The sequence below is a fragment of the Silene latifolia genome, chromosome Y, assembly GCF_048544455.1.
Source record: "Silene latifolia isolate original U9 population chromosome Y, ASM4854445v1, whole genome shotgun sequence".
In the NCBI taxonomy this organism is placed as follows: Eukaryota; Viridiplantae; Streptophyta; class Magnoliopsida; order Caryophyllales; family Caryophyllaceae; genus Silene; species Silene latifolia.
The window spans coordinates 204,128,858-204,154,117 of NC_133538.1; the positions used below are offsets into that span (position 1 = coordinate 204,128,858).

The 25,260-nt window shown below is 41.9% G+C and overlaps 1 protein-coding gene and 1 long non-coding RNA gene across 3 annotated transcripts; both read left to right on the plus strand.

Moving 5' to 3' along the window:
* The first annotated feature begins 334 nt into the window (after positions 1-334).
* On the plus strand, positions 335-7,041 carry LOC141626835 (uncharacterized). 2 transcript variants are annotated; one of them, XR_012536423.1, is made up of 4 exons: positions 335-477; positions 582-665; positions 1,688-1,726; positions 6,322-7,041. It is a non-coding gene; the product is annotated as an uncharacterized LOC141626835 (long non-coding RNA). The 2 variants fall into 2 exon arrangements; XR_012536424.1 differs by lacking the exon at positions 1,688-1,726.
* A 1,480-nt stretch (positions 7,042-8,521) lies between these two features.
* Positions 8,522-9,610, plus strand: LOC141629887 (uncharacterized). Its single transcript, XM_074442809.1, has one exon. The coding sequence runs from the start codon at positions 8,522-8,524 to the stop codon at positions 9,608-9,610; it is 1,089 nt and encodes a 362-aa protein (XP_074298910.1).
* The last annotated feature ends 15,650 nt before the right edge of the window (positions 9,611-25,260 follow it).

Here is a 25,260-nt window from a genome sequence, read left to right on the forward strand (position 1 = left end):
GAAAATGTTTAAAGGGAAATATTTGGGGAAAGTTTTGGGAAAAATAGATTGAGATGAAATAGAGGAAGTAACTCAAAAATCACACAAAACTTAAACTAATAGGCGGGGGCAAATTTGTCACTTCATATTTTTTTTTGCCGGAAAATGGGGTTGGGTGCAAATTATAACCTGAGCTAATAACTTGGGTGTAAAAAAAAAATTGACGTGGGAGTAAATGTAAAAAAGTGGATTAAGCGCGGTTGTAATTGATAATTTACTCTTATTACAATCATAAAAAAAAATAATTATCTGGCTCAAAATGATTGATAATTGTGTTTTACCTTTACATATTTCATCCTTATCATCCATATCCTGATTATTACAATCATCATCATCATTATCATCATCATCTTTCGTTATTCGATCTATACACCTGACCAGTTCACAGATGCAGTATATGAGTTATCACCGATGAAAATGGGATTTTGGATCACAACGGTATATATACTTCAAAATTATATTCTCCATCAAGTCAATTTTTGTATGTAAATTTCCATTTATAAAGTTTTAATCTTGATTTTGCTTTTGCTAAATTTTATCAGATAAGTAAATCTTGGTTTTTGGTGGTATTAGGAGTCACTCCTAAATGGGAAGATTTGATAATTTCCTGCATGCAATCAAATTTGGTATGTCCTTTCTTCAATTTTTACAAATTTTATTTTGTTAGTTTGATTCGGATCTCATGTGAATGATTAATTGTAAGGCGGTGAATATCTGAATGTGTTGTTTATTTATTTGCCTTCTGGCAGTTTCTTTAGTCGTATAAAGATCTGTTCTGGAACGTGTGTTATCACAGACTTAGGCCTGCATAAGGTATTACCAAATGTCACAAAATAAAGTAGTTAGATGTTTGTAGTAGCCTTAGAACTCTTACATAGTTGTCCAAAAACTGAAGCACTATAGGATAAGATTACATTTCAAAAGTCTGAGACTAAATCATAATTTCTCGAATATCTCTTTGTAAACAACATTTGATGTTGTATTAGATCTCCTTTTGTCTTCGTCTAAAATAAGGATTTTCAGTCCTTTCTTCTTTGGTAACCGGGAGATTGCAACATACGGTTTGTCCATGTGAAGACGGTGGGAAGATACAAACCAACACGGGATAAAGATTGCCCCTGACTCTTGTTAATAGTCATTGCAAAGCAGACGGCTAAAGGGAATTGTCTTTTCTCAAACTTGACGGGGAATCTAGTAGTGTCTGAAGGTGTTAAGGTGATGCGAGGAACATAACCTCTAATACCATTATTGCTGCCAGGTATAAGTGTTGCCCCGATAATGCGATTACCTAGATGAGTTACCTCCAAGCGGGTGTCATTGCACAATCCATTTGCTTGGTCAATGTTTCTAAGAAGCATGACTATAGCTCCAACTTTTAGTTTTAAGATGTGATTGGGTAAACCCGAACATCTAATAGTGTTAAGGAATTCGGCGGAGTAGAGTTCACGAACCCCACTATTAGTCTCTTCTTTACTTATTTCATCCGAGCTTAGGTAGACTCTTTCATCCTTAGGAATCTGATCCAATACGTACTCATTTACCAACTCCACAACATCATGAGTAGGTGCTATTACGGCTTTTTCTTTGAAGTATTGAGGGTCACCTAAGTGATCCTTTAATGACGGATACGTTCTCTCTACAATTGCAGGTATTGGATCAGTTCCAGGATGAATGAGGATGTCTTCTGGTAAATCTATGTTAGCCACACCATCATTTGGTCCACCTGCTAATCCATCTCCGACTTCTAGTATCTACTCTGAAAATTGTCTAATTTCATCCGAGTTTGACTCAGAACTTCCTACTTGAAGTCGCATATTTTTCATGAGCTTTAAAACCTAAAAAAAGTTCATAAAGGCATAATTTTATCTACCTGCGTTACTGCTTAGCATAATATTAAATGAATTATAAAGCAAAACAGAAAAGTTTACCTTGCAATATCTCCATAAATGCGATGAACTAATAGCAGCGCCGACTATATCTTGCCTGCTTTCTTTTGGTATAACGGGCAATATCTGTCGAAAATCACCGCCAAACACGACATCTTTCCCTCCAAATGGTTTCTCGGGGTCTCCTTGTGATGAAAATCGCATGATATCCCTCAAACTTCTATCAAGAGCCTCGAAACAATGGCGATTAACCATGGGTGCTTCATCCCATATGATTAGCTTTGTCCTCAATAATAGCTCTGCCAACTCAGTTCCTGGTTTTATCCCTGGGCACGTGGAGTTTTCGTCAACATTTATCGGTATGTTGAGTCGTGAGTGAGCTGTCCGTCCTCCTGGAAAAAGGATGGCGGCAATACCACTTGAAGCAATGGGCAAAACAATCTCTCCTTTACTCCTTATTGCAGCGCATAAGGTTTTCCAAATGAACGTTTTACCTGTACCTCCATAACCATAAACAAAGAATACACCACCTTGACCATTTCCAACATCCATTATTTTTCTACACACTGATTTCTGGTCTGCGGTCATGGAGGACGTGAGCATATCGTGTTCTTTCCGCAAAGCATCCTTGTCATAAGATAATTCATCTGCTATGAGCCTATTCGCACTCATAGCATTTAGGTCATAATCTGGAAATGGCATGTTGTCACGTTTACGCAATGAACTCCCATTTCTTTGCAGCCATGCTTCAATCTCGGATAAAGCATAATTTTGCAATTGTTCATCAGTGAGTTAGAGATCTGTGTACACACAAAGAAAATAATGACAATAAAAAAAAACGCTTAAGTTTTACGGATTCAGTTAATTGAATTGTAAAAATATTTGAAAATTAACAAAGTACCTCGGTTACGAAGTTCAGTGCGTCGCCTGTGTAAGATATCATCAGATAATCGACGCCAAGTCTTCTCCCACACTAATTCCGGCTTGACTAAGTTGTTTGTTAACAATAGTGTGGCAAAGAGGTTCCTAAGATAGAACCCCGTGCCCCAATAGCTCGCTTCTTCGATGGCATCGATGTACTCTTTGTCATCACCAAGTAGACCTAGAGCATAACATGCTTCTTTGAAAGTTGGGTGAGGGAAACCATTGACAGTTCTAATATCCTTGTATGATTTTGGTCCTTTCACAAAGTTCAATAGGGTCTTCAAATAATACCTCTCACCACCACTTGGAGACATATGATACATTCTGCCGAGAGTAAATCCTTGCTTTATTGGAGTCCATTCTTTGTTTTTTCTGCCAGACATATTTGTTGGGAAACTCACAGTATGTCAAATCTCTTCCCTCAGAATTTCTTTTGTTATAATCCATCCAAGCAGTGAATTTCGTTTTGCATCCGTTAGATCTTGCTACGACTTCGTCTATTGGATCGTCGTCGTGGAAAACCACGTTATGCTCATTAGGTAAATGGTAATCCAACCGTAAAACAGGTGGTGTCCTATAATGTATGTCAAAAGCAAAAATCCTCCACACAGCTTCACATGGTGAAATGTACCGGCAATCATAATACTGTTGTATTTGATCAATCTAATTTGGATCTTGAACACTATTGTTGCTATGAGATGCATTAACGGTTACACGGTCAAATCCTTTATTAATGTACTTGAATAAGTACTTGATTGATCTTGCCTGGTTGCACCATTCAACGTTAATGTGAGCTCTATATTTCAACAACAGGTATGGATTGTAAGGAACCACATATCCGTTATGAACTGTTTTTCCGCTCTTCTCAATTTTGGGTCCATTTTCCTGCTTCTTATACAAAGGATAACCATCTCCGTCTATTGTTGTTCTTTCATTAAACCGCTTTGGGAAATTTTTAGAGCAAATTCCATCAATCATACATGGACAATCTGGCTTAAGATCTCCACATGGACCATGAATCATTAAATCTTTGACTGCTTCGTAAAAGGCTGGGTTTTCAGTAGGATCTGGAATTTCAGCGCTTATAACCCTGTCTACATCTGCAGCTTCTGGAAACTTGTCGTCTCGTTGTAAAATTAACAAGATATGAGCGTGAGGGAGGCCACGCTTCTGAAATTCAATAGTATAAACAACTGCAAACACCCAAAATTAATGTTTATTTTAGTCGGTATACATTATATCTTATAATCTTCTAGTTGCAAATTTGATAAATGATAATAAGAATGTTTATATCGTCACCTGCCCTTGTTCGACCAAATATGTGGAGATCTTTGAAGTCCCTCATGAGCTCCTCGAGTTTCAGCTTAAACACTCGAGTAAGTATATCGGGTCTATCCTCCGGCTTGAGTTGTCTATTTTGAACAAACCTAGTTATTTCCGGCCACTCTGGCTGCATGTGAAGGAAATAAATAGATCAGGATACCCACACCACTTACAGATGGTCATCGTGTCTTGGTAGGTTTCTCTCATGTAACCTTTACCCCCTAAGAATGTTGAGGGTACAATGTAACGAACACCAGCCGAGGACGGGTCAGTTTGTCTTATAGCAGCAGCATTTGCGAGATTTTTGAAGTTTTCCGATCGCAACTTAGGTTGGTTAAAACGAAAGTATTTTAATCGTTGTGATTCAATCATTGTGTATCCGTACGCAAGAAACTGTTGAAATAATTTACCTGCCATTAATATTGTTGAAGCTTCCCGGTCTGCTGACCTGTCTTGAATACGAAAAGCAAACCACTCCCTCAATGTTAGCTGATCTCGTTTGTTTGATGGATTGCTAGATGAAGCAATGGATCGTTCACTATGAGGGATCCCAAGTCTGTGCCCATCCTCTCCACGTGCGAAAAGAAGAGGATACTGCAACGCTAAATACGAAGCATATAACTCTCATATACGCTGTAGTGTGCCACACAGTTCTTCAACTATGATGTCCCTACTATCAATTGTGTTCTCAATATCTCCAACGATAAGGGCTGCCACCTCCGACACAGTTGGTAAATTATATGTTCTCCCATCTGTTTGTCGTCCGCTGATGAGCCTCAGCTTCACCTGTCCACCCATACCTTCTTTAAGCCTATCTCTGGCCATTCTAAATGATTTTGCCAAAGGATTGTAACGATCAATCATTTCTTTTAGCCGGTCATTAGTCCATCATCAAATTGTTCGGGATTAGTCAAACTGCAAATACAATTATTAGTTAACATTCTTGAATATCGTTCAAAAGTATGATCAACAAAAGAACAGAAGCACACTATAGAAGTCACCTTAATGCATTCTTCCTGTGGGTCAACTCCTCTTCTGTGTCGTAAATATAAAGCTGGCAAAATTTAGGTGGTTCTGAATTAATTGGTAATAAACTTCCAATTAAGTGCGCATTCTGCCCCCCTATTCTGAAAGTGTAAGGCCCTCTACCTCGGTTAACCGAAGATCTATTTTCCCACCCATTGACGTAAAGGAAAACATATTATTGTATGCTCGTATGTTTTCAATAAAATGTCTACTTTTTGGATGTTTTCGCATCAAAAGTTCCTGCAACAACTTAGGTGTATTTTTCATCAAAGGGAGTTCTACTACTCCATTTTTGCAGCACATAGTAAAAGAAGGGACTTTGGGCTTCTTATCCATCCGACCTCTTTCACCATACCACATTCGAGCTCCCCATTTAGTGCAGTTTAATAACATAAAACATCAGAATAAACAACATTACAACATTGACCTATATTCGGCAGTATTTGAATAACGATTAGTCATTAAACAATTGAAAAAATAAGACCTTCATTCATTTCAACTGCATTTGTTCTGCGAGTGGTCGCTTCATACGCTGCTGAAAGATTTCTTGCCAAAGCTCAGATTATATTTTGTCTATGATAACTTGATTGAACTCTTGTTTGAAATGTATGAGGATTAATCATTTCAGCATTGTCGGTGCTACACATATCATGCTCTGAACTTGAACCTCTGCTATTATCTGCGCTTTACCAAAACTGGTGTTAGATATTTAATAATACACTATTCATGTTGTATGTAATATGTAGTACTTCCTCCCATTCACACCAAAGGTTACATTGACTTTATCACACTTATCGAGACATGTTTTGCAACATGAATATCTTTAGTTATACATTATTAAAAATTATAAAAATTTGATATTCTTATAGCATTCATGACGATAAACCAAACAAGATCTCACACGACTATATTTTCTCTTATAGATTAAGAATAATATCAAAAATTTTCTACGACCATGGATAGTGCCAAAAAGTCAATGTAACCTTTGGTCTGGATGGGAGGAAGTACATGTTTAATATTTATTTTATCAGCGATATTAATTGAGCATGTTAAGAAATACTACTAAATAAATTCAAATAATGTTGACATGGTAACTAATATTTTGTGTTGTGAATATCATCAGGTAATGATGGATTAATACCAATTGTGATGGTGCTCAACGGTGTTTTTGGCGTCCTGATGGAAGTCATTCTAGCCAACCTCTTCTGAGATAAGATAAGCTTTCTCTTGTGCCTTGCCAATTTTGCATACCAATGTTGGTGGAAAACATTTATATTATGTGAGGTACTACCTTCATTCCTTTCGGTAGATCTCTTGCAAGACAATTTTAGTTTCTGCTGTTTCCTTGCGGTTTGTGCCATCAAACAGTCATTTACACTTTTTTCCATCTGAACACCTATGATGCAGTTTATGTAAAACTATTATAATAATAAAAAATTCAGTAAATATTTGTAAGATTTTTTAAATATGGAATTACAACATTACCATCTGATAGTAATGTTTTGTGTCGGTCTAAGAGGGTGGATTTATCACACTCGTGTCTTTTAATATGGGTCTTTAAGTGTGCTTTTCCTAGTATTTGATAATCGGTTACGATGTGGTAACTTGTGTATTCTACCTCGGTTTACAATTGATTTTGATGCACGGAACCCGAGGGTCAAGGAGAACCTTTCAACGGTCAAGACAAGGCACAAGCGGCTCACATGTGGCCTAATATCCAGCTAGGAGAAATGAGGAGTGAAGATTAGAAGAAATGAGAACAAGTGAAGAGGTCAAAGTTCTTGGAAATTAGAAGTCCAAAAAGGCGAGGCCAGGCGCAGGCTGCGCAAATATGGGGCGCAGCTGCGCAGGCAAGAAGGTTTTTGGCGCATGCTGCGCAGCTCTGTTTTACGGGGCCTTCTAATCTTCTTTTGGGCTTCTTAAGTGGAAATCTTTTTAGGTTTTCGTGAAGCCCTATATATACCCAAGAGTTTGAAAACCTGAAATTATAGAGAACATCATATCATCTCATCTAATCTCATCATTTTATGGTTTGAATCTTGTAATAATTTAGGAGACTTTTTCATTCAAGTTGTAATCTTTCCTTGTTATTTTGGGTTGATGAAGACTATGGAAGGCTAAATCCTTCCTTGCTTGGTGTAATCCGTTTCAAGTCTTCAACTTTATCATTGTATTGACTCTCTACTCTCTAATCTTTCATTTATTTCTATTTCTATGTTTGAATGTCATGATGAATGTTTTGTTGTGAGAAGTGATCACTCTTGCCTCTTTAATGTTCATCTATTGCTTGATTGTTGCAAAGTTCCTTACTTTTGTGATAACTTGTTGAAGCACCTCATAATTATTGTTATCTTGGCTTAGAGTATCAATATTTGTGAGTAGAAATTGTTTATATCATTGGGTTTGTTGGCTTAGACATGCTCTCTTTATATCCCATTTACTTTCCTCTTGGTTGTGCTCTTCATGCTCTTGGCTAAAATTCTTACATGGCTTAGTGTTGGAAATTGTAGTTTAAGTAGGATTATCATTGTTGGCTTAGATAGTGGTGATCAATTGCTTGAGGATTGTTGTTGGGTAAATGAATTTGAAGAGAAAAGAGTCATACTTTGAGAAAAGTGGAAGCTTGTAGGTTTATATCAAGTTTTCATCTCATATTATTGTTGTTTGCATACCAAGTGTTTGTTACCTTGTTTCATAGGAAAAATCACATCTCTTTAATTTTGTCACTTGTTTTCTCCATGCCAATTCTCCTCTTATGTGTCTCAATTGTTGTTCATTGTTAATATCCATAGTTTGTGCATAGTCTTGTGTTTTGTTCATTGTCATTAGTCTAATACAAGCTTTTAGTCTTAATCTCTTCTCTTGGGTTCAGCCCTTACTTTCCTTTACAACTATTCTTATTGCATAGTGTAGAGTCGAGTTTGGTTTATAAATATCTAATTTGGTAGCTTAATTCTAGCATTTACGACCCCTAGTATTTAGCTAGTCAAATTTTGGCGCAGTTGCCGGGGAAGGGGCAACATAGCTAAAATCTTGAGTTGTGAAATACATGTTTAGTTATTTTTATTTTTTTTGTTGTTAGAGGTAAGTGGAAGTTCTAATTTGTTTGTGTTGTGTCAAGGTTTATGAGTAGTTCCCCACAAGGTGGTGAATTCACTCCCGTTGAAGAAGACTCATTCGGGGCATACTCTTGGTTGTTTACAAACCCGTGGTATCGAAAACAACCTAGGGAAACCCAAGTTGAAGAAGAACCACTTTCGGTAAACCCCATTGAAGTAGAATATCCTAGAATGACAAATGATAATAGAACCATTCGCGAGATAATGGCAAGAAACTACGATGAACAACCATTATGCATCACATACCCTCCTTTGGGAGCAAATGCCAACTTTGAACTTAAAGGTTTCTTCATTCACAACTTACCCAAATTCCATGGGCAAGCGGGAAATGATCATAACCGGCACTTATCGGAGTTTCACATGATGTGTGAAGGAGTCATCCCAAACGGAGTGACGAAGGATCAATTCAAGCTTTGTGCCTTTTCATTTTGCTTGATGGATGTGGCTAAGGATTGGCTTTTCTATCTCACTTCGAGGTCCATAAGTACTTGGAAAGAGATGAAAGCGGCCTTCCTTGAGAAATTCTATCCCGACTCGCGCCACAACCGTGCAAAAAAGGCAATCACCACCATAGAGCAAGACCCTAATGGGGAAACCATGTACGAATATTGGGAAAGATTTAAGAGGTTAGTGGCTCATTGCCCATACCATGGGTTGAGTGGGGATGACCTTGTTAACTTTTATGAAGGTTTAGGCCAAGAAGATCAAAGGATGGTCAATTCCGCCACCGGAGAAGGTTTGGAGAATTATTCCATAGCGGATGCTAAGGAGATCATTGAGAGACTTGCCTCAACCACAAGAAATTATGGTAGAAGTCAAAGGGGATCAAGAAATGCATCTTCAATGGGAACCTCCTCCTCTTCTACTCAAAATCTTGAGCAAAGTGTGAATGACCTAACTCATCTAGTGAAAAACATGATAGGCAACACTCCAAACAAGGAAGGGAGTAAAAGGAATAAAGTGGAATGCAACTATTGCCAAGGTCCTCATTTGGAGGAAGCTTGCCCCATTATGATAGAAGAAGGAATTGGGGTGGAAAATGTGAGTGCAATGGGTTATGGAAATTACAATGCTAGGAATCCTTCCGGGGGAGGATATTACAATTATGACTCTAATGGAAATACCTACAATGCTGGGAGTAGAGACAACCCTCGTCTTGGTTGGGGTGGTGACACTTCCAAAAGTTTTGTTAATGGCCAATTCAATCACTTGAGAGACCAAAATTCCCGACAAGGTCAAGGTTCCAATTTTCAAGGAAATAGAAATGGCAATTCCAACAAACCAAGGTCGTAACCAAAGCCAAGGTCAATCATTCCAATTTGGCAACCAAGGTAACAACACCAATTCTCAAAAGGAACCAAGTGTTCAAGACTTGCTTAAGAACATTTTGCAAGAGCAAGTTAAAACAAACAAGAGGTTTGACAAGATTGATGCCGACAAGAGTGTTAGTGATGCCAAGGTTGCCAACCTTGAGGTCCAACTTGGACAAATTGCCCAAGAACTTGCCAAACAAAACCAAAAGAATCCCACTTCTATTCCCTCCACTACATTCCCTCTTAGGGAAAATGCTAGTGCTATGACATTGAGGAAGGGGAGAACTTTAGAATCTCCTCCAAAGAATAAGAGAAAGGCCAAGTCACAAGAAAGGGTCATTGACATCGAAAAGCAAATTGAAGAAGAGCTTGTGATTGAACAAGAGAAAGGGACATCTTGAAAAGCTAAAGAGGAAGAAGAAAAGAATCCTTTGAGCATTGACAAGGGGAAGAAAGGAAGCACGAACACCAAGGATCAAATTGAAGAGATCGAAAGAGAATATCAACCGGAGGTACCATTTTCGAGTGCCCTCACAAATCCCAAGAAGTTTGATAAAGACTCCAATCTTTATGAAACTTTTAGGAAATGTGAGGTCAACATCCCTCTTTTTACTATCATCAAATCCGTCCCTAGGTATGCAAAGTTTCTCAAGGAACTTTGCACCCCTAAATGGAAGCCAAGGAAAGGAGTTGAAAGAGTCACAGTTAGTAGGCATGTCTCGACAATTTTCAAACGAAATCTTCCCAAAAAGTGTGATGATTCGGGCATGCTAACTATACCGTGCTCAATTGGAGGCAAAACTTTTGCTAGAGCTATGCTAGACTCGGAGCCTGCGCAATTCCCAGCCCCACTAAAGCTTGTTTTTCCTCTTCTTCTTATGACTACCAAGCCAAATTCTTTCCCCTAGAGGCCTCCCTTGAAAGACCACTCCCCTCCATTATAAAACCACCTACTCCCAATCTAAAACCACTTCCCGACCACTTGAAGTACATCTTTCTTGGGGAAAACAACACTCTACCCTTCATAATATCAAACCAACTTGAGGGTGACCAAGAGAAGAGATTGGTGGAGGTATTGAACAAATACAAGGAAGCTTTTGGGTGGAGCATTGCGGATCTTAAGGGGATAAGCCCAAGCGTATGCATGCACAAGATCCGGTTGGAGGGAGAAGAAAAGCCGGTTAGGCAACCCCAAAGGAGGTTGAACCCGCCAATGATGGAAGTGGTGAAAGAAGAGATCATCAAATTACTCCAAATGGGAATCATCTACCCCATTAGCGATTCTCAATGAGTAAGTCCCACTCAATGTGTACCGAAAAAGGGTGGGGTGACGGTAATCGAGGGCAAAGAAGAAGCTTTAATTCCCACTCGGATTCAAACCGGGTGGAGAGTTTGCATCGATTATCGCCGCCTAAATGTCGTGACATTTAAAGAACATTTCCCCTTACCTTTTCTAGACCAAATGTTAGAGAGGCTAGGGGGAAATGAATTCTATTGTTTCTTGGATGGGTACTCCAGGTACTTTCAAATCCTCATACGCCCGGAGGATCAATCCAAGACAACATTCACATGCCCTTTCGGAACATATGCATACCGAAGGATGCCCTTCGGTTTGTATAATGCTCCGGGTACATTTCAACGATGTATGGTGAGTCTTTTCTCGGATCTTGTAGAAAGAGTCTTAGAAGTTTTCATGGACGACTTCACCGTCCATGGAGACAAATTTGAAGCTTGATTGGACCACCTAACTATGGTCCTATCACGATGCACGGAGTCACACCTTGTGTTGAATTCCGAGAAATGTCACTTTATGGTTAAAAGCGGCATCGTGTTATGTCACATAGTATCAAAGAGAGGGATTGAGGTGGACGTGGCTAAGGTTGAAGTAATAAAAACCTTGCCATATCCCACTAATACTCGGGAGATAAGGTCGTTCCTAGGACACGCGGGCTTCTACCGTCGATTTATTAAAGACTTTTCCAAGATTGCTTACCCCTTGTGCAAGCTTTTGCACAAGGATGTGGAGTTTGTTTATGATGATGCTTGTAGGTTGGCATTAGGCTCTTTGAAGGAAAAGCTTGTGACGGCCCGAATAATTCAAGCTCCAAGATGGGATCTTCCTGTTGAAATCATGACCGATGCTAGAGATTATGTCCTTGGTGCGGTTTTAGGCCAAAGGGAGGGGAAGGTAGCTCATGTGATACAATATGCTTCTTCACTTTTGAATGATGCTCAACGAAACTACACCACCACGGAAAAGGAATTCTTGGCGGTGGTGTATGCCATTGAAAAGTTTCAGGCTTATCTCTTGGGTGCTAAGGTCATTATTTATACCGATCACAAATCCATAAGACAACTTGTAGACAAGAAGGACACCAAGGCAAGACTAATGAGATGGGTTCTTTTGTTGAGTGAATTTGACATCGAGATCAAAGACAAGCAAGGGAGTGCTAATGTGGTAGCCGACCATTTGAGTAGGCTTCACATCAATGAGGATCTAGTGAAGACCATGGGAGTAGTGGATGGTAGCATACCACATGAATCTTTATATGCGATGAAAGCCGTTGAGCCTTGGTATGCTAACCTTGTCAACTACATGGTGACTAGGAAATTTCCCACATCCTTGTCTTCTAGCCAACGCAATAAGTTGAAGAGTATTTCCCGCTACTTCATATGGGATGACCCCTACTTGTGGAAGATGTGCCAAGATAATATCATCCGACGTTGCATTCCGGATGTAGAAATCCCCTCGATCCTCCAACATTGTCATGAGTACGCTTGTGGAGGGCACTTTGGTCCTCAAAGGACCGCCCGGAAGATCTTGGAATGTGGTTTCTATTGGCCTAATATTTTCCGGGATGCACAAGCTTATGTGAAGACGTGTGATCGGTGTCAACGATGTGGAAACATCTCTCGACGGCACGAGATGCCTCAACAACCTATCCTCTTTTGTGAAGTATTTGATGTGTGGGGGATCGACTTCATAGGTCCCTTTCCAAATTCAAGTGGGTTTCTTTATATCTTGCTTGCGGTTGACTATGTCTCGAATTGGGTGGAGGCGATCCTCACAAGAGTTGATGATGCCAAGACCGTGTCTAGCTTTATTCAAAGCTTTATCTTCTCAAGATTTGGTTTGCCAAAGGCTATCATAAGTGATCGGGGGACGCATTTTTGCAACCGGGTTATTCAAGGATTGTTGAAGAAATATGGAGTCCTTCATAAGGTCTCCACCGCTTATCACCCTCAAAAAAACGGGCAAGCGGAAGTGTTCAATCGTGAGATTAAAGGGATCCTTGAAAAAACGGTGAACCCGGACCGGAAGGATTGGAGCAAGCGGTTGGATGATGCATTATGGGCATACCGCACGGCGTATAAGACTCCTATTGGCATGTCTCCCTATCGTCTCATATATGGGAAGATATGCCACCTCCCGGTGGAAGTTGAGCACAAAGCCTATTGGGCTATCAAGTCTTTCAATCAAAGTGTGGATGAAGCGGGGTTGCACCGGAAGTTGCAAATTCAAGAAATGGAGAAAATCCGGTTAGACTCCTATGACAACGCCGCAATCTACAAGGAAAAAGCTCGGATATGGCATGACAAGATGATATCCCGAAGAAGCTTTAAGGAAGGAGACAAGGTCCTTGTGTTCCAAAATCGGTTCAAACTTTTTCCGGGCAAGTTGCGATCCCGATGGTTCGGTCCTTACATTGTCAAGAAAGTACATCCACATGGGGCGGTGGAGGTAGAAACTCCCAACTCGGGAAAGTTGATCAAAGTTAACGGACAACGAATCAAAGTCTACCATGAAGGGATGCAAGGCCTTGAAGAAGAAGAAGAGATTCGATTGGAGGATCCCGTTTACAAAGATTAATCCTCATGAAGCATTATGTCAAGCCATCGACATTAAATAACGGCAAAAGTGTAAATATTCTATCTCAATTTCATTACCGTAATTTATTTCCTTACATTTTAATTTCGTTTTAACTAATTTAATTTGCATTGAAATTTAAAAAGCACTTGAGGTTTGTTAAATGATGTAGTGATTTGCAAAAACCCTCTTGGAAGGCGTGCCCAAGAGGACATGAGAGTCGGGTTTAATGTACAAGTTCATTGGAAGAAGCAAAGAAAGGGGAACAACGAAAAAGGGAGCCAAATTTGGCTAAGTATGAAAATGGGAATTAAAAGGAATTAGGAGCAAAACTGCGAGCTGGTGCGCAGCCTGCGCTGCCCGATTGCCAGGCAAGACCAAATTTTGCGCAGCCTGCGCAGGTCTGAAATTCCGCTCTTTTATCTTCTTTTTATCCCGTCACTTTTCATTATTCAACATACTCTTTCATCGACAAAAACCCCAAACCCCTCATCTCAATCACTCTAAAACCAATCAACTCACCATATTTCATCAACAAACCTCAAATATCCTCACCAAATTCTTCATATAATTCGATTGTGCCATCAAAAACACAATCAAAACAACAAATTTCTGACAAAATCCCCAAATTTCCCAAGAACCCTAAAATTTTTCGGGTCAATTTGAAGCTTCTACAAGTGGATTTACGGGTCACAAAGGGGTTTTTACGCAACATCCATCATTATTCAAGCAAGTTTGAGAAGTTCCGTGGAGGTATAACAACTTTCCTCTACTTTATTTGTTTCACATTAGTTTAATCCGATTTAAATTAGTTAGTTGGGTTAAATTCTTGCTTTTGTTGATTATTGTGGATTGTTGGCAAAGATTTTATGTTAGGGAAGGAACAATTCGACAAAACAACCTTAAACAATCAAGTTTTTGCTAGTGCACATAAGGTGTTTGTTGAATTGCCCCATAGAAAAATTTTCAGTTTTTGGTTGTTTTAAGTGTCTTTTGAAACTTTTGTTGGACAAGAAAAATGGTTTTCGGAATTGGAAAAGGGAAATCAAAGAAGAGAGGTGAATCCTCCCATCAAGCATAATCCGATGCACCACCACCACCTAAGCCTTTTCGGGGGGATGAGGGGTTGCCCACTCAATCTAAAAATTTCTTCAAGGCCCTTGAGAGCAAACCTTTACATGTATCCAAATTTCTTCACCCCGGGACATTGAGGGATATGTGAATTTATGACCAAACACTTACTTTCTTAACCAAGGTGGGGCTTGAGAGATACATGAACCTTCAATTAAACACTGACCCCGCCTATACTTTGGAATTCCTAGCTACCTTACATGTCACGGGGGAAAAGGAGAGTGCAAGGGTAAACTTCCGGTTGAATAGAGTGTGGCATACTCTCACTTTCGAAAGGGTGAAGGAAATCTTGAGAGTCACTAGACCACCCTCCTCCATTAACCCACAAGGAACGGCGTTGAATGATGTATGGGTTAGCCTCACGGGGAAGACTCATATGACGAATAATGACAAAAATTCCGCCATCACAAACCCCCCCATCCGAATCCTTACCGGATGATTAATGACGAATATGACAAAAGACAGATTAAAACTATATCAATGACGAATTCCAGAAACTCAATATGAACAAATTGAACCTCTAAAATCCGGGTTTGAATTTAATGACGAAAACCCGCAAATATTGATTATTTAGGATCTAAGTCGGACTTATGACAAATAAAATATGCTGATGACGGTGATTATAATACATGTGCATTATTATGACATTAAGACGAAGAAATAACAGACGAAACAAACAAAGGAAAGAATTTGGAATACGAATTACAGAGGACGAAGAAGAAGAAAAGAAGCAGGAACTGCGGCAGCCTCACGAAGAGGCGCAGCAGGAACTGCGCTCCTTCGAAGAGGCGCAGCAGTTGCTGCGTCCTTTCTCGACGTCTGTCTACTGGAAATCCGCAAAAACAGGTTTTAAAACACGGTTTTAGAAATCATTTTTAACGGTGTTTTCGACATAAATCTTACAATGGTGATACAATAAAGTAAAACACAATAAATAAAGAGAATTATACACCCTCAGACTTACATGTTGACGGAACGAGATGAACTAAGATATCGACTAGTGAATGCTCGACGCGAATGCAAAGAGAGTGCCCTCGTAAGAGGAAAACGATTGATTAATTAAAGTTGATTATTGGTGTAGTTGGTCAAATTGGTCGGTCATGCAACGGAGAGGCTGGTAACCGGAAAGATCCGAGCTTACGTGGTCGGAAGTCCAAGCACGTAGGCGCTAATTAGTAAGAACGAAGTCTAGAATGCAAAGGGAGAAGAGAAGGGCGGACACTCGCGTGAGAAATATGAGGAACGAAAGCTCCTATTTATACTAATCACACGGAGGGAATAGGGTTTCAGAGACTCTTTGGAAGTGAATCTCGGAAAGATATGAAAAAGATACGTAAATCATGCAAAGAAGGGCCTGGGAAGAGGCGCAGCAGCCACTGCGTCTCTTGGAAGAGGCGCAGCACCTGCTGCGTCTATTCCCAGGAGGTTTCCTCCTGCTGAAGAAAGATTTCCGCGTTTGAGTTATGGTAGGACGGAAATAATTCGTTTATCTTAAATATTTAATATGAATATTTACGGAGATCTACTTGCTAAAAGATAAAACTTGTAAAATATGGAATAGAAATATCCGGAACATTCCAGAATATTCCGACTCGGGATTTAACAGTTATCAGAAATGGAGACGGTTTTTGACCCGGACTCCGAATGTACTCTAATTACTGCCAAAACGACCGTATCAGGACGTAGATGACAACTAAGAGGTCGACATTAATATTTGAGCAATCACTTGACGATAATCTTACGAACTGTCACAAATCGTTCCGCGTATCAAACATGCGGCCCAATCATCACCGGGTGGTTTGCGGGAGGTGCAGAAACGAGGTGTCTACAGAGCCCCCACTTTGACTGAGGCTTGGACAAGGCGAAAGTCAAAGTATAGCCATCAGGTCAATCGAAGATTACAACCTGACGACTATGGCGACGCGAGGCGACTCAAGGGGTCTGAGCCAAAGACCTATCGTCGGGAACATTTTAGAGTCTGTCGACTATCGGGGAGGGTCGTTTAAAGTCCATTAGACTACGTAAGGAAGCTCGCCAGCCATGAGAAGTAACCATACCTGAGATTTAATCGAACTTCGCGAGGAAACAAGAGATATTGAAAACAGCAGGACGTCGGTAGAAACTGCTGGGGGATCCGCTTGCGTCGGTCTCAAGCGAACTCTGGCAATGAATCTGCTTGCGTCGGTCTCAAGCGAACTCTTGTTGGGGAATATGTCGACGACTAGGAACATCTTGATCGTCACAGGAGAAATCTCGAATGAGCAGTACTGCAAAATACTACTGCGATGGGAATAGACGACTAGGAACATCTTGATCGTCATGAAAGAAAATCTTGAGTGAGCAGTACTGCAAAATACTACTGCGCTGGATATAAAGATCTGACCAATACTGCGAAATAATGCTGCGCTGGGGACAAATGAGTAATAATATGCAACAGCCCGCTGCCGGCTGATGAAATGCGGGTCGGAACGAAAGAAAATCGTCGAAATGGACCAAAATGATAAAATGACATCGAGGAAGAGGCGCACCAAAGATGGGCCCACGAATAACGAACTAATAACGGATTTTTGAAAATCCATATGGAGGGAAACAAAGGAAGAGGCGCAGCAAGAGCTGTGTCTCTTGGAAGAGGCGCAGCACCTGCTGCGTCTTTTCCCCAAATTGGCTATTTCTGCGTAAAAACGCGAAATCAGAAGGGTTATGTTTCATTATTTCGAAACATAATTCTTGCATTTCTCTCTCAAATCTTCACCATTTCCGTCAAGGTTTGATCCAAAAGCTTGCTTTAAAGATGACTAATCGAGGTATGTGTTCCAATCTTGCATTAATCTTCTATATTTGTTGAATTTTGAGCCGCGAGAATTAGGGTTTTCGACCCTTTTGATCGAAAATTTGGGGCTTTTCCCCCAAATGGATTTGCTTTGCCAAATTGATGCTAGAAATGGATAATAGGTAATGTTAGGAACATAACCATGTGTTTGCTTCGAATTTTCATCGAGTTTTGAGCCTTTGAATGAATTTTGAGACGGTTTTACAGCTAGACCGTAAATTGCTTCGAAAATAGCCTTAGGATTGCCCATTTGTGATGAAACTTGATATTTGGGACCCTTGAATGATGGGTAAACTTCCTACCATCTCGGAATTTTGGTTTGTGACAACTTTTTCAGGACACTTTTCTAGGGCATAATCGTCGTTATAACGAAATGCTGCCGAATTTTCGACTTGAACTCGGAACTAGGTTTTGACCTGGACTTGACTTGACCCAATTTATCACATGAGTGATTGGGTTGGCGGGAATATGACCAAAGATGGCCGGAAAGGGGTGTTTTCAGGGCTTTGAAGGCTCGAAAACCCCTTAACAAAGGCTTGTCGTCATGTGACGCGGCCTGAATTTATTTTAATGTTGCAGGTGATGAGGCTTCTACTTCTGGGAGGACTCCCATGGAGATAGACGCTGCTGTTGTTGAGGAGGCTTTGGAGCAGGCCTTTACCGCTGCGGTGATGGCTGCTGGAGACGAGGAGGAGGCCGTCGAGGAGGAGGAGGTCCCGAGACGGGCCAACGTCGGGCGAGGAGGTCGACAGCTGAGGAGAGCTCCTGCGTGGGTTGAGACCTAGGAGAGTAGGCACCTGGTGTGGGCTGCAGAGGGTCACCTGTCCTACAGGACGGTGAAGAGTCTGGTAAATAGGAATTCACTACTCATTATCCATCCTCTTTCATTCTTTTTGTCCAAATCTCTTTCAAATTTCAGTCAAAACTAAAGATAGCTTTGTTTCAAATCATAATAGGAGGCCAGGAACATCAGGTCGTTCTCGGGTTACACGACAGCGATGGAGCATTACGAGCGGCTGTCGGCGGAGGAGAGGGCCATGATCGAGCGTGGAGCGTTCGGTCCTCGGGTTGTGTCCGGAGGGATATCGTGAAGAGGAAGTTGCGGGCCAACCTTAGCCGGTCCGCTTTCTTGGATCGATTCCGGGATACGACTTCTACGTTTCACCCGCCTTTCGGTGAGGTGGGAGTTACTACGGAGGATTACGGCATGATTTTAAAGTGCCGTGTGGGACCGAGGAGATGGTGTGGCGGAGACAGCTATGAGGGCGGATTCGGCTGAGGCGAGGAGATTGATCGGCTGGAACTTGTCGCCGAAGGCTGTTGCAGTGCCGGGTTTGGTACCCAGTACTTACGTTCGAGACTACTTCGCGGGTAAGACCCCGGAGTTGGTGACGATCGATGGGAGGGAGACGGCTCCTCCTCCCTGCACATCTGAGCAGAGGGCTCGCCTGTGGCTTTGGTGGTTTCTGTCTTTGATTTACCTCGGAGACAAGGGTGAGAGGCTGTCGACGAAGCTTCTCCCCTTTCTTTCTGACCTGAGTTCCCTAGGGCGTTGGGACTGGGTCACTACTGGTTTTGCGGTCCTCATCCGCTTTATGAGGGCCATGGTTCGTCCGGAGTTGATGGAGAAGGGGACTTCTCCAGGCGCTGTCGGACCTGGGCTACTGCTGGAGGTATGAACCTTCCTTTTTTAGATCAAAGCAAGCTCCTTTCTTTATCGAATCACGAAAGATCGTTATTGATTATTCTGTTTTACAGGCGTGGGTGTACTCTTACTTTCCGGGCCTCGCGCCCAAGAGGACGGAGCCGTTGGAGAGGGCCTATCCCGTGGTGAGGTATTGGGTCATGTGCCGGACGAAGAGCAAGCGTTCTTCTCACAACGTCTACCGGCGGGACGTGAACGCTCTTCAGCTGAACAGCGTGAGTATCGCATTTGTATTCATTTATATCTCTTATCCTTTGCTTTTAATTGATCATAGGAATGATCTTTGCCTTCATATTGTCGCAGTGGGTGCCCAGACCTTGGGCGGAGTACGCTGGAGCGCCTCCTTTTGTCGCTGAGGTCCTTCGACCTAGGAGCCCGAGTAGGCTGCTGTTGTGGACGTCGATGGGTCCTGTGTGGTATCTGGGTGAGCGGTTGGCTCGTCAGTGCTCTCGGGACGCGTTGACGGTTCCCGTCGATCCTCCCAGGACGATGTTTGGAGCCTTCGAGGCTGAGAGGGAGGCGGACTTGGCTGGTGCCAGTGGCGACGACCTTCTTCTGCCTGGCGAGGACTACTCGGCGTTCCTTTACGGGAGGTTGGCGTACTGGCCGGTAGTGGTGAGTATCTTTTACTTTTCTTTGATTTGATTTTAAGAATTACGACGAAAGATCATCGATTAATGAGAGTTATTTGTCTTTGCAGGAGGTCGAGGCGGCGGGCATCGAGCCCCCAGAGTACCCCGAGACCCTCGAGTACACTGGAGCGACTGGGAGGACGACGATCTCCGAGCTGCGTGACTTTGACGTAGCGGTGACGGATGCTGGCCTAGACGACTAGCAGCATCTGATTCGGAGGGTGAGCCTCTTGTTTATATAACTTTTGTGTAAGAACACGTTTGATTGAACTTGTTTAATTTACTGAGAATTTCTTTTTGAAAATGCAGGTTGCGCCGTCCCGATTCGTGGCACTATGGAGGGTGGCCAACCGGCTGCGAGCTACCGCCATCGAGGCACTCGTCGGTGGTCGAGGTCGTCAGGTATGAACCTCATTTGATTTCTTTTGACTTTTTGTTATTTCTAATTTTGCTTGAATTGATTGACATGAGCCAATTTGTTGCTGTTTACAGGCTGGCCGCGAGCTGGAGCGAGAGTTGGCCCAGTCTCGGGAGGAGACGGCTCGCTTGTTGAGGGAGCTCGAGTTTCGGGATGCCGAGAATGCCGTTCTTGCGGCAAGAGTTGCTGAGTTGGAGGGCGCCCAGCAGTAGTTGTGTAGTTTTGTAGATCTGTACATTTTGGACATTGAACATTTTTGGATTCTGTTTCGGGGCGCGAGCCCCCAGTTTGCTTGGACTTTTGAACTTTGTTCGGGGCGCAAGCCCCCAGTTTGCTTGTACATTTGTATATACGACGGCCTAAGTGCCTTTGCTGCTGGGTTGTGTTGCTTGTACCTGCAGGTTAGTTCTTGAACAGGTTTGGTAGACAACGGTTTACGCCGTCATGCTGCCGAAATTTACATAGAAATCACACAAAACATACATTTTTAATACACATGGCCTTAAATCAGCGCAAAATGAGACTCAAAAGGACGCGAAAATGAAAAAATGCAAAAATTTAAATTTTGCCGGAAATGACCGGACGGTAGGGAGGGTTACCCCCTAAAAAAAGAAAAAAAGGAAATTTATAAGTGTAGAAATGTAGAAATGAAATGTTGAAAGTCGTTACAAATGGAAACAAAAGAAAATTATTTCCTAAAAAGAAAATGAAATTTATTTCCTAAAAAAGAACAATTAAGTGTGATGAAAATGGCGAGGTGTCGACGTCGCCTTGAAATGCGTGCCCGCGAATTTAGGAAACTTGATGTATGATAATCTCCTCGTATTTACCAAAATAAAACCCCGCAGGAATAGGAAAGCATGCGTTTATAGAATTAGGAAAGATCCAACGCGGAAATCTCAGAAAGTGAGCCTGGGGAAGAGGCGCAGCATGAGCTGCGTCCCTTTGAAGAGGCGCAGCAGGTGCTGCGCCTGTTCCCAGGTTGGTCTATTCTGACGGATTTTTGGAAACAGCAATTAGTATAAATAGAAGCGTCGATGGAGTTTTAATTCACATAAATCTCCCGTCTTTTCTTCGTCTATTAACATAAAATTCCCAAAATAAATTTTCAAGAGAAAATCATCATGAATACTTTGGAGATCCGCTTGAAGGAATGGACTAATGAATTTTCGAATATTGAGAAGCATGACATGGGTGCTTATAACTTTGGGTCTTTATTGAGTTTGAAACTCATCAAAATTGTAAAGCCGTTCTTGGATGCTTGCCTTGACTATTGGGACTCGAATTATCATGTTTTCGCGTTCCCAGGAGGTGACATTTGTCCTTTTCCGGAGGAAATAGCTGCTATTGGTGGGTGGGATCCCGAACACTTACCTGCCATTCCTTCCACTTCACAAGGGTATAAGAGCAAATTCAGAGACTTGCTTGGACTGACCAGACTTGAGGTGGATCGCTTAGTTACCCCGAAAGGCGTGAGAATGTTGGACTTTATTGATCGATTCATCAACAGGGCCGACCCTACTGTCTCTCATGTTGCTAGAAGGAGAGCATTCGGCTTTTGTTTGCTGCACATGTATGTCTTCCAGGGACATGTTGATGAAGACTTGAGAGGTGATCCTCGCCTTTTGTGCCTTATTGAGCAAATGGAGCTGCGCAGGAGCCCAGCTTGCTTATGTTTAGGGGAGATTATCTTAGGCTTGGATAATAGGAAATCCAACCGCGATCTGCCAATTTTGGGGAGTCCCGTCATCTTACAGGTAAAAGACACCTTTTCTTTTTTTTTGTTTTTTTTTTTTCGATTTTCGTTCGTTTTTTTTTTTTCTTTTCGTTTTTTTTTTTTTTTTTTTTTTTTTTTTTTCGTTTTTTTGATGTCTAATACCTGTTTTTGGTAGGTTTGGCTTATGGAACGGCTCCGATTGATCGAGCCCCCAGTTCATGCACTTTCCTATCATTCCCGTATGATTGCGATGAGGACGCGGTTGTACATGGTGGACTTCACCCGGGTCTGCGACTATTGGAAGAACAAGTTGAAGAATGATGATGGCCCGTTGATTAGGTGGGTCGTACCATGGTGGCACCTCAAGTCTGTCACTGGAGTGTCTTCTTTGGATCTCACTAGGTCTGTGCGCATTCCGGGATTGGAGTTCATGGTATGCATCTTTCCGGAAAGGTTGATGAGGCAAGTCGGGTTGAAGCAGACGATCCCTAGGCTTGATACCGTTCCGCAGACTGCTGTGGCGCTTACTACAGAGAGCCGAAGAGAGTGGGCTACCAAATGGGCTCAAAGAAACATGCGGTTCTTGAGCTTCTCCGCCAATGCTTTATGGGTGTCGGATTCCTATCTGAGGTGGAGAAAGGCTGCAACTTCGGAAGAACGCGAGAGACTGAGGAAGCGTGAACCTGTTGATTACAAGGTGCGCGAGGGAGAGAAAGAGAAGGAGAAGCATCTGACAGAGGGAGAAGAAGAAGCTGGATTTCAGGTCATTCATCCTTCAAAGAAATCAAAGACTACTCCTGTTGCGGAAATGGTGGTTGGCAAAAATGGAAGAGTCAGGCCTCGAGAAAGACCGTTGGTGATTAGGTCTGAAGTGGTGCAAGAGCGCCCAGCTCGAGGTCGTGACAAGAAATATGACAAGAATGACAAGGGCAAGGGGAAGGGGAAGATGGAGGGATAGCCCGAGTCTTTATTTATTATTTGATTATTATCATTATTGTTGTAATAAAAAGGAGGGATTTTTAGAATCCTAGCCTATTCTATTTTTATTATGTATTGTATTATTATTATTTAGAATTTGAATGGAATAAAAAAAGGTTGAATGGTTATGAAACCGTTGTGATTTTCTTTTATTATTCTTGTCGAATTTCAAATGCAATGCAAATGTCCTTCTATTCACATTTTAGATATAATGGGTTGAATCCTGTGAAGGATTGCCTACGTATTCACTTAAAAAAAGCAAAATCAAACCCTTGCGCGTAGTTCGAGTAAATGTAAAAGAATAATTGTTCGAAGCAAGAGCTTGTAATGAACATAGAAAATAAGCATGAGCTTTTGCTTGTTCTCAAGGTGCGAATTTAGTTTATTTGATGATATGAGGATGACAATCTTGTCAAAATGCAAGAGCATGGTGACACTTAGCTTATTTCAGCTTGGCCAGGGGCCGTTTATTTAGTGCCACAAGAGCGACACATGAGTTTACGCGAGGCGCGTGTTTGTCCTATTCTAGGCATAGTATCGTTTTAATTGGTCAAGGTTTGTGGGATTTGAAAACTCATTCCCATCTAGGTCTGTGATTCTAACCGCACCCCCTGGGAGTATTGATTTGACTAGATATGGTCCGGCCCAATTAGGTTTGAATTTTCCCTTGGGTCGATTGTGAGTAAAAGAGCTCTAACCGATTTGAGTACTAAGTCTCCTTCTTTGATGTTTCTTGGCCTAACCCTTTTGTTGAAAGCTCGTTTGATACGTGCTTGATATGTTTGGACATTATGTAAGGCGCGTAGCCTACGTTCATCCAGGAGGATGAGTTCTTCATATCTATCTTTCTTCCAATCGGCCTCCGGGATTTGACTTTCTAGTAGAATACGCAAGGATGGTATTTCTAGCTCGACTGGTTGTACGGCTTCCATGCCGTAGGTCAAATAGAAAGGAGTAGTCCCAGTGGGCGTCCTAACTGATGTACGGTACCCCCATAGGGCAAAAGGTATCTTGCTTGGCCAATCTCTGTAGTTGTCAGTCATTTTCTTGAGAATTGTGACAACATTTTTGTTTGCCGCCTCTACCGCGCCGTTAGTCTGTGGTCTATAGGGCGAGGAGTGGTGATGCTTAATCTTGTATTTGGCTAGCAATTGTTCTGTTTCGGCTTGGAAGTGTGACCCATTATCGCTAATGATCTCATGTGGGCAACCGTATCGACAGATGATGTTGTTTTGTATGAATTTGGCCACATTTTTAGCCGTGAGAGCGGTGTAGGAAGCCGCTTCTACCCACTTGGTAAAATAGTCAATTGCCACTAGGATGAAACAGTGACCTCCCGTTCCGGCTGGGGTTATTTTCCCGATTATGTCGATTCCCCATGCATAAAATGGCCAAGGAGATGTCATTGTGTATAGCAACGAAGGAGGGACATGTTGTACATTCCCGAAGATCTGGCAATTGTGGCAATGTCTCACGAATTTGATGCAATCGGATTCCATTGTGGTCCAATAATACCCTAAACGTGTGATTTTCTTTGCCATCATGGGCCCACTCATGTGAGGACCGCATTCTCCGTCGTGGACTTCTTCCATCACTTTTCGTGCCTGTGAATGATCGAGGCAACGTAGGACTACACCAAGAGGTGTTCTTTTGTATAATTCTCCTTGCATCAGAATGTATTGGGAAGCTAGTAGGCGTATAGCACGTTGTCCCCTCTTGTCCATATCCGGCGGATAGGTACCATTAAGCTTGAAATTCAGGATTGCTTGGAACCAGGGTTCCTGTGCGATTTCCTCTTCGTCGGTGATTTGATGGACATAAGCCGGCTCTGACCGTCGTTCGATACACAAGGGCATTTCCACCATGTGATCTGGCATATTTATTAGAGATGCAAGTTTCGCAAGAGCGTCTGCAAATTGATTTTCCTCCCGAGGTAGGTGTAGGTAGGTTACATGATCAAAGAATTGAGCGACTTGGTCTATCCTAGCCTGATAGGGTGCGAGGCTTTCACTCGGATTTTCCAGATCCCGTAACTTGGTTGATGATCGTGATGAATCCCCATGTACTCGGAGGTTTTTGATGCCTAAGCTTATTGCCGCTTGTAGTCCAATGAGACAAGTCATTCTGCAAAGCATTGTTTGTCACCTCGAAGTCGAGTTTGAAAGAATCGGTGTATGCTCACCTTCAGGAGAAATGAGCAACACTCCTATTCCGAATCCTCTTAAGTTAGATGCTCCATCAAAGTACAGATCCCAGGAGTCTACATCTGTTTGAAGTATATCTTCGTCGGGAAATGACCAAGTATCTATGGTTTGTGCGTCGTTGATAGGATTTTTTCGCGAAGAATCGGC